Genomic DNA, 10,568 nt, shown 5'->3' on the forward strand with positions numbered 1-10,568 from the left:
GTAATAAAAACATTTTTTTAAGTAATCCTGGTGATGAGCAATGATTTTTAGTCAAGAGCATTTAACGACACTCTGCGTTCGGGGTGGAAAAAATGTATAAATGGCTCCTACATGGTGATGGTGCCCCCCTGTGGGAAACACATAGTATCGCAACTGATTCAGATTCAGAATATTTATTGTCATTGTTACAAAAAGCACAACGAAACTTTTGTTTGGAGCATCCATACAGCTCGTGCAGCTAAGTTGGTAAAGTGCAAAACCCATAAAATAAAAACCCTTCAGCTGGTTTTGTGATAATTACTTTATAAAGGAAATTGGTATCAATTATCTGTTAAACCATTTACCAGAATCAATGCTCGTTTTGTTATGGTTAGTAAACCAGTTTGCAGAAGCTCTTTTATAGAATTAAATATTTTTGTGAAAGCAATTATTGTATTTCATTGACTATTTCAGCACAATGACAAAGATATACGTCCATTCATGTGGCGCTTCAGGCTTCTGCTGTGACTTTAGATTACAGGTCGTCCCTGGGTTACGACGTACCCGACTTGCGCGATTTCGACTTTAAGACGCTGAAGCCTCGTCAGCCATTCTGTGTCCAGTGGTGTTTTTTTTTTTTTTGTCACGTAAACAGTACCTAGTTCTTGCCATGTGTCCGCCCACAGCAGCATCGCCGCCATCCTGCAGTTCCTAATGGCGTCAGGTCTCACCCGTTCATCTCTGGTTCTCATGTGTTCGCCAGAGAAGCGCCCTTTTCGGCTTGAGAGCGTCATGACGCACACCCCAACCTCCAGTTCTTCCCCAGCTGCCGACATTGCGCCTTTTTCCGAATTCCCACTTTGTTGTTCTCATGCTGATGCTGCCGCTTCTGCCCTGGTGCAGCCTCCTCTTGCGAGTCCCGATCCGTGTTTTTGAGATCCGACAGCGGGCTCGCGTTAAGAGAGGCGACCTGAGCGGCCATGATATCCCCACCCCTCACTCACCTCCCTACTCTTTCCACAGCGCCCTTTTCGCTCAAAGCGACTCACTAGCGAGTAAAGCATGAATATCTGTTTTTTTTGTTTTTTTTTTGAAAGCCCAGTCATTCAATACAACGGCATTACACAACGTACCTCACAGTATCTTATTTTTTACTTGATCTTATTAATATGACGTATAATACATGTTTTTGGACAGTTATTTTGTATTTAGAGGTACTTAAACGGTTAATTCTGACTTACGCGGAAATGCGGGTTACATCACCAGCCTACGAACAGAACTCGTTCGTAACCTGGGGAGTTTTTTTGGCAGCCATTTTAATTTTTGTCTTAGTCTTTTGGACGAAAATACTTATTAGTCTTTGTCATATTTGAGTCATTTCAAAATGTGTTCGTCTTTGTCTAGATTTAGTCAACGAAAACTCAAATTTCGTCTAGTTTTAGTCGACAGTTCTCAAAATATTTTCGTCTATAAACTTCAAAAGGTTTATTCCATGAATAAATAAAAGGTTTCCAACCATTTCAAATGAACATGACGGATGACCAGATCACGGTAGAGTCTACAAGGACATCACAATTTTCATGATGATAATACACACTCAGCAGGAAGACAGCACATCATTTGCAATTAATTAAACTTACCTGGACACCACGAACTGTATGTAAAATGTTTTCCAAGACTTTAAGAAGACACGGAGTCACTGCGCTAAATGCTAATGCAAACGCTATGCTAACGCTACAAGTTAGTTTAGTGTGTGATGATCACTCAGCACAGACCTTTAAAGGCTAAAGCAACATGGCATATCTCGCCAAGATAAAGCAAAACATATCAAGCAGCACATGACACATACAGTATGTTTCATAAAATGAGCCTGGAATGGGCACAGGCTTAAGCGATTGTATGGTGGGAGGGGGACAGCACGTCACATGAGTGACATGACCAAACACTGCTGGATGCATTCTAACTACACATACAATAGTATCAAACATTGTGAATTTATGAAGGAAACTATGGCGAATTTTCATCTTGTTATCGTGTCGTCAGACGACAACTGGCATCCATCTTGTTATGTTTTAGTTTCCAAAGACACGTTTTCAGCGAGTCATTGTGACGTCATCATCATGAAAAAATTGTCTGTTGGCGAAATATTTTCGATACCGTCATCGTTGACGAAAACAACACTGCCGGGGACTTTGTCACTAGTGTACATCAAACCCATTTTAACTGTGAGGCTGGCAGTCAATGAGTTCATTTTAAAACGTAGCACATTTTTATTATCATAAAACTAGTTACTCACGTCCATTCAACTACACAAAACACTTTTACACTTTTAGAAGTTGTATGTAATGCATAAATATTTAAGTTGTTCAACTAGTTATTCATGAGTATGTAAATGAATAAACATTTTCAGTGGTTGAAAGGAATGTATAGTATATTTATTTCTGATGACTCAGAGAAGCTCCTATTCAAAATATGAAAACATCAAAAGCTCACCAATAATGAAATTACTTCCACTTCATAGTGTCATTTATGGTTTCTCGTTTTTATGAGAAGCATGCTAAGGAATTAGTTTGGCACCTTATAATCAGTTACTGTAGAGCAGTACTTCTCAAATAGTGGGGCAGAGCAATGCTAGGGGTGGCGCATGAGACCTTAGAGAACATACTTTTTTGCCAAACTAGAATAAAGTGTAATTGCACATCCACTGAGTGGGTGGCAGTGGCGCTCTCATTTTTAGCATGTGCGCAGTATTTTTGAACCAAACAAGAACACACAGCAAAGAGCACTGGAGATATGAAAAGCTAAGACGAAGAAATATGACGAAGCGTATGTAGCATTTGGCTTTTGGCTTTGACTTTTAGTACAGTGGGAGATGAGGAAAGACCAGTCTGTTTACTTTGTCTAAAAATGTTCGCGGCGGACAGCAGAAATTCTTTTTTTCTTTCAGCGAAAACGTGCCGAATACTGCCAACAATCTTCCCGCTTTGTCAGTGTTACAGTAGTAAACCAGCGAGCACTGTCAGCATCACATTAGGTTGCATACCAAATTGCTCAATGCAAAATAACCCAACACCACAGCAAAGGAGCTGATACTGCCTGCAGCAAAAATAAAAAAAACTGTCTCTCTGTCCAATGTCACTGTCGTTTTTGTTCTATTAATTTTTGTTTTTTCAGTCTAATAGTTTTGGCATACTGTCCTCGTGGGTTAATGTTGCTAATCAATTTGAATTTATGATTATTTATTGATTTTAATTTATTTTTTTCAGTGTCAAACGGTCAAAAAATGTATCGAGTCTTTTTTTCTTCTTAATATTAAAAAGGACACAATGTTATGCAGAGGTGTACTTATAATAATAAGAATCTTATAGACAAATGATACTACAGTATATTTGCTGCAGAGAGTTGGGGGGGCGCGGAACGTTTACGTCTTCCTGGGGGGGGCCTAACAGAAAATAATTGCTGTAGAGAAAAGAGCAGACGAACAATGTTAAAGTTTTGTCTTAATGCAGGGAATATTTATTCCAGAATTTAAAATACACATTTCTACCAATAGATAAAAACATATTTAGGATTTCTGAACGGCAGGACTCACATCCTTAGTATGGAAAAAAAATGTTTAGAGTAGGAACACGATGGCATGCGTTGAGCAGAAAGTGTATCCCTTTTAATTCTTTAGGGCGTCACTTCCTAAATCGTTCAAGCTTTGTCCATCAAAACGTATTGAATGCCAGCCTTCCGTGACAGTCAGATCCTGAGCTCCTCTCCTAGCATAGAAGTCTCGTGATGGAACGTTCCACTCCAATACGCTCAACTGCAAGCGCGCACACGGCCTCTCTTTGGCTACCTGCGCTAACATGACTGAGCATTAGAATGAGTCGTTTCATGTAAGAAAAGCGCTCTTACCTTAGCGACGGTGCTCAGTAAACTTTTTCCAATGCCAAATCCTGATGACAACATAAAGGAACTGATGACATAGAAAATACATGCACTCTAAACTATGTTTTCAATCTAAAAACGTACTGCTGGCTTAACCCATTAACTAGCATCCATAGAATTATTTTATGGGATTCCTTGTAATAAACAAACACAAAATTGTACATAATTATCAACTGGGAAAAAATTGTCTAGTCAAACTAAGTTTAAAAAAAAAAAAACTGTAAAGTACTTTGACAATGTATGATAGTTACATAGAAAGTGAATAATTAGCCCTAAAGTACATTCCAACTTGAAGAACAAGAAAAAGACAACTCCACAATTACTCACCATCTGGTTAATATTTACTTGCAAAACATAGCTTACCTCGGTATTCAGGCATCACATACAAATCCTCCAAATGCATTGACCGTCCTTTCCATGTGCTGTAGATGTAAAAGTAAAGGGCGTATCCAACAGTGGTGAATCCTAACGGGAGATGAAGAGACTACCATCATCATAACAATTGCAAGGCTAGGGTTGACAAGTAGACACAGTATTTCAAGATGTACAGTGTAGAAATGCATGACCACAGGTTATATCTGCTGTTTGTAGGATCAGGTTAAATTACTGTGTTTTAATTGTCTAATCTTTATCTTTAATTGAATTATATTTCTAGTAATCTACAAGAATAAGATTCATAACTTTGTCACTGTAGGTCCACAGAGAGCTTCAGACACAGAATATTTTGCACGTGAAGAAGATGTTACATCCCCTAAACCAGTACTTCTCGAATAGTGGGGCGCGCCCCTCAGCGCAATGCTGGGTGGGACGCATGTGACCTCGGGCAACATACTTTTTTGCCGTACTAGAATGAAGTGCAATTGCACATCCACTCAGTCGGCGGAAGTGGCGCTATCGTTTTCAGAGTGTGCGCGGTATTTTTGAACAAAACAAGAGCGCACAGCAAAGCGCACTGGAGATATGAAGAGCTAAGACGAGGCAATATGGAGAAGCGTAAGTAGTGTTTGGCTTTTGGCTTTGACTTTTAATACAGTGAGAGACAAGGAGAGACCACTCTGTTTACTGTGTCTAAAAATGTTTGCCGCGGACAGCAGGAAGCCAAATCAATGAAGACGTCACTTAAAGACATTAGATCCCAATCAGTGAAAACGTGCCAAATATTGCAACAATCGTCGGTCCGTGTCTCTTTTGGTAATTGGATATTACGTTTTGAAACAGGTTTGAAAAACAGAAAAACAGCTGGTTATTTAGTTTCATTTTAAAACGGAAATGTATGTGTATGTGTGCACGTTAGACGTAAGATCTTGAGCCCGAACATGACCCGACCCGAATTTCAGGCAGGGTCGGGCCTAAAATGTCAATTATTACGTTCGGGTCGAGCCAGGCTACTCTCTCGCTAACTTTTTTGTAATAAATATAGATTTATATATGTAAAATAAAATAATGTATGAATGTTACACTAAGGAATACTTATTTAAAAAATAATTTGGATGAAACAGAGAAGGCGCTGGATGGGAATTGCAAACAGGAGCCGCGCAGAGCCTCTCCCTGTCAGAGAGGCGCACCTACTGTATGCCTATTTATTGCACACTCTTCCGCTCTACCGTGTTTTCGGATGGCAGGCATATGTGTAGGCGTCAAGCTGTCGCAAGCTCCCGGTCAGTATGAGAACATAATCTTGCTGGTGACAACTTCCGGTAACTAAAAACAAATATACGGACCTATTCTTCGATTTTTGTCTCGTGCTAAATTCTACTTTGGTTAAAAAATTTAAAATGTTAAAAAATCCAACTGTTTTGGGACTTTTACTTACTCGTTTCAGATAAGAAACAAGAAAATCAAGCTGGATTTCAAATTTGGTTTTTCCATTTTAAAACAAAAACCAAATAACCAGCCGTTTTTCTGTTTTTCAAACCCGTTTCAAAACGTAATGTCCAATTACCAAAAGAGACACGGACCATCGTCCCACTTTGTCAGTGTTAGATCAGTAAACCAGTGAGCACCGTTAGCATTACATAAGGTGGCATAGCAAGCTGCTTAGTGGAAAATAACCACACACCTTAGGAAAGGAACTGATCCTGCCCTCAGCAAAAATAAAAACTGTCCCTTTGTCCAATGAAACCGTTTTTGTTCCATTATTTATTTATTTTTTTTCTATTTTCAGTCATTTTGTTTGGCATGCTTTACTCATGAGTTAATATTGCTAATCAATTTGAATGTATTATTTATTGATTTTATTAAAATTTTGTCTTGTCTCAAATGGTCAAAAAATGTACCTTAAGTGTGTTTTTACATTTTGGATAATTTTTTTTTTTTTTTTTTTAATTCAGGCAAGGGGGCGTAACAGACTGTAATTGAGAAGCACAGCCCTACACCGTGTTACAAATATATGTAAATAAAATACCCAACAAATTGATTGCTTATTTTCCATTTGAGTTTGCCTTTTTTACGGTTTTTTAATTAAAATTTGATTATGGTTTTGGAACCTAGCATGCAAACATTTTACCTTCTTTAGACTTATTCTCTTCTGGAACTTCAGCAACGAGACATTCGAACAAGGGATTCTGGCAGAAACCATCACGCTCCAATTCTAAATTAACACAAATAAATGGAGTTCACCTGAAAATTGTATACTGAGACTGAGACCAAAGCAAAAATTCTAAAACATACTAGTAACTGGAACATATAACTTGTAACATTAGTGACTGTGGCTTTACTCGGCTGGGTGTGACCGCACATGAGTTCATAAATAAGACTAAGATGAATATTCACAGTTCGGCATGAGGGAAAAATATTTCGGGGCAGGGGTGTATTTTTGTAAATTTAATAATTTATGGCATGGCTAGCAAATTTGTGATGCATAGAATAAATAGTTGTGAATGTCTTTTTTTTTTTTTTTTAATCTTTTGGAATTCAATAATCACACTAAAAAATAATAATAATGTGTCAATATTTTGTTAGGAAGTACAATTATTTGTTTGTTTTTTACCATCGCATGTTATCTTCACTTGATCTGTCATCTTTTCATACTCGGCCAACTCCTGAAAAACAAGATGTACTTATGGTGTTAACCATACCGACGGTCAGTGTTTGTACCTTGTACAACCTGCTTGAAAGTTCACACATGAAAGTAATGCACGAACCTCACCATTATCATTCTCGAGATGTCTTTGCAGTCTTCTTTAGTCGCAGCACGTATGTTGAACTTCATTTTTGTGGCAGTGAAGAAACACTGGAGTCACGTTGTGTCACAGCGCACTTTGTGCATTAAACTCAAATTAATCAATCACTTCAATTTGACTTCCGTGCTACGCTAACTCAACAGGAAGTGGTAACACTAGATTCGTGCGCCTTCCATCCTTTCAAAATAAAAAAATAACTAATTACAATTTGAAGTTGATAATAAAGGCACCCATGTAATGTTGACTCCTATTCTTTATTCCTTTGTCTGAAACGTATTGTTTACTGTCGCACAGGAGCATGATAATGTCCATAATCTGTAAAATGAATTATCTATCGGTTTGGGATTTACAAACTATATTTGGTTGAGTCTTGAAAACCCATATCGCAACTGTCTGTCCTCCTTCCACCATCCATCCACACCATGGATACACCAAAAGGAGGCATAACCCGCCCCTCCCAAATACTGTACTTTACATAACGTATATGGCGGAGAAGACTCAGGTCACTTGAAGTCCCGCTCTGAGACCCCCAATTTGGCCAAATTTCAAGATTGTCGTATATGCATGGGTGATGCATCATTGGAATGCTTAAAATCTCAATTTTCCGGGGGAAGAACATTTTTGCACAGAAGGGCATTTAAAAAACAGAATTTAAACAGCAGAACCCTAACTGGAGGTGAGGGCACGCGAGAGCAGAATTATAGACACCATGATTTTAATGAGCTATTATCGCGTACTTAACTATTTACGATCCAAAAATTCCATGTTGCATGTATCACTGAGTGTACTGTCAAGACACAGCTGTGAATGGCCACAGTCGGATTTTTGTCGGATTTTATGGGTGAAACATGGTCATATGACAAGGGGCGCGATGCAGAAATCGCAGACATCAAGGAGTGGTCGAGATTTTCATTTTCATATACAGTATTTACCCTTTTAAATTGTTTTTTTTTTTTTTGAATTTTTCTTTGTTTGGATCGATTATTTGAATATGGAATGGTAATGGGAAAAAAAATTAAGCGATAGTTATGAGGTAGATATCCGTGACTTTTTTACGGACGCCAATTTTTTCATTGTGACGTAATTTGTTTAAAAGTTTAAAATATGCGAGTGAATAATTTTTCAAAGTGTTTTTTTTTTTTTTTAAACTAAATGTTAGCCAACAATTAATGATTCCAAGCTAAAAATGACATACATTTTGAATTATAAATATAATTACTTCCCTTCTTTTTATGGCTGGGTTGAAGCAAAAGCGGTAGCGCGAAGTCTGTAAACGGGGGTTTCCAGGGTAAAACGGACAAATTAAAAATAGTTCAGGGGCTTAATGCGCCATGAATCTGCTATGGTAGCATATAGACATATTGTTCTATCAAACACAACAGTTCTTTTGGCTTAAAATAACAGCAGTTTATTTTAAAGAGGGGTGCAAGAGCAGAAACTGCTTTTCAGTCTTGTCTGTATTTTCCACCATATATTAGTGGTGGAAACTCTTGGTACCTCACGATACGATACGATTTGCAATGCAAAGCTCACGATAACGATCTCACGATAAGGCGATAGAAGGAAGCAACTTCTATGGCGGTCAGTGGTAGCCAGTGCCAGGCAACAAGGTCATTTTGGGGCCATATCAGGTTGTTGATTTTCAATCACTTCTTGTTGATTTTGGGGGATTTCGTGGTCACTTCCTGTTGATTTTGGGGCATTTTATGGGTCACTTCCTGTTGATTTTGTCGTACAGAACAGGAAATAACCTGGGAATCTCGCGAATGAATAGGAAGTGACTCGAACTAAACAGGACATGACCTGTAAATGGCCTTCCCTTCCCTGGCTTAATGGTTTGGGCGTGGAGCACCGCCAATGGCAGCCATAGAGCTATCTGAGACGCTATCATGGTGGAAGATTTTGGTAGCAACTTGTTGGTTCCTTTTTTTTTTTTTTTTTTTTTTAAACATTGACACCTTTCTAAAACGTTACCTCGAGTTTTGGCACAAGTGTAACGATAACTTTTGGGATCCAAAGTATCACGATATATCACCATTTTGATCTTTTGTCTCACACCCCTAGTATATATGTTTGTCACACGATAGCATCCTCTAGCACAAAAATGGCGCAATTACTTCAACAACTTTTTTTGTTTGTTATCAAATAATGTTTCTGAAGAGAGCTGGAACCACAGTCTCGAAGAAAACCATCGAAAACACATTACGCCGTCATGGATTAAAATCCTACAGCGCACGCAAGGTCCCGCTGCTGAAGCCAGTGCATGTCCAGACACGTCTGAAGTTTGTCACTGACCATCTGGATGATCCAGAGGAGCAATGGGAGAAGGTCATGTGGTCGGATGAGACCAAAATTGAACTTTTTGGTCTAAACTCGGCTCGTCGTGTTTGGAGGAAAAAGATGGATGAGTACAACCCCAAGAACACCATCCCAACCGTGAAACATGGAGGAGAAAACATCATTTTTTGGGGCTGCTTCTCTGCCAAGGGTACAGGACGACTGTACCGTATTGAGGGGAGGATGGATGGGGGTATGTATCGCCAGATCTTGGCTGACAACCTCCTTCCTTCAAGTGAGAGCCCTGAAGATGGGTCGTGGCTGGGTTTTCCAGCATGACAACGCCCCAAAGCACACAGCCAAGGCAACTAAAGAGTGGCACCGTAAGAAACATCTTAAGGTCCTGGAGTGGCCTAGCCAGTCACCAGATCTGAACCAGATAGAAAATCTATGGAGGAAGCTGAAAGTCCTTGTTGCCCGGCAGCAGCCCCGAAACCTGAAGGCTCTGGAGAAGATCTGCATGGAGGAGTGGGCCAAAATCCCTGCTGCAGTGTGTGCAAACCATGTACAGGACTACAGGAAACGTTTGGTATCTGTAATAGCAAACAAAGGTTTCAGTACCAAATATTAAGTTAGATTTTTGTGATGTATCAAATACTTATTTCATGCAATTAAATGCAAATTTATTATTTAAAAAATCATACAACGTGATTTTCTGTTTTTGTTTTTTGTTTTTTTTTTTTGTATTAGATTCCCTCACAGTTGAAGAGAACTTATGATACAAATTACAGACCTGTACATGCTTTGCAAGTGGGAAAACAAGCAAAATCGACAGTGTATCAAATACTTGTTCTCCCCACTGTACATACATACATAGACTAACACATACAAAAAGAACAAAACATAACTCTAGGAGTAAAAACAAAATCACAGAAATACAACAAATATTGTACATTCATTAATTATCTTGATTGCCTTATTATTAATAGATTGTTCCAAATAGATCTGAGGGGCAGTGCCAAAATAAATGCACAACAGATTCTTGGGCTGCAGTTCAACAAACACCTCGCATCAGTGCATCAGACATCTTGTGACGACAACACTTGTATTTCAAGTTTATTTTTCCTTATGCATGCAAACCGTAAAAATGACACTGATATGATGGTTCACCATTAATTAAAAAGAAAAAAAAAC

General features: G+C 38.6%; 1 protein-coding gene across 2 annotated transcripts; it reads right to left on the bottom strand.

The window, feature by feature from the left end:
- Positions 1-974: 974 nt before the first annotated feature.
- Positions 975-7,237, bottom strand: LOC130906966 (thialysine N-epsilon-acetyltransferase-like). 2 transcript variants are annotated; one of them, XM_057821738.1, is made up of 6 exons: positions 7,059-7,198; positions 6,905-6,956; positions 6,422-6,505; positions 4,279-4,380; positions 3,883-3,923; positions 975-3,823 (listed from the first exon to the last, which is right to left on the bottom strand). In XM_057821738.1, the coding sequence occupies exons 2-6, from the start codon at positions 6,933-6,935 to the stop codon at positions 3,644-3,646; spliced, it is 438 nt and encodes a 145-aa protein (XP_057677721.1). In that variant the 5' UTR covers positions 6,936-6,956; positions 7,059-7,198; the 3' UTR covers positions 975-3,643. The 2 variants fall into 2 exon arrangements, with proteins under 2 accessions (XP_057677721.1, XP_057677719.1); XM_057821736.1 differs by having other exon boundaries at positions 977-3,823; positions 7,064-7,237.
- Between the last annotated feature and the right edge of the window lie 3,331 nt (positions 7,238-10,568).

Source organism: Corythoichthys intestinalis, chromosome 18 (genome assembly GCF_030265065.1).
Source record: "Corythoichthys intestinalis isolate RoL2023-P3 chromosome 18, ASM3026506v1, whole genome shotgun sequence".
Taxonomy (NCBI): domain Eukaryota; kingdom Metazoa; phylum Chordata; class Actinopteri; order Syngnathiformes; family Syngnathidae; genus Corythoichthys; species Corythoichthys intestinalis.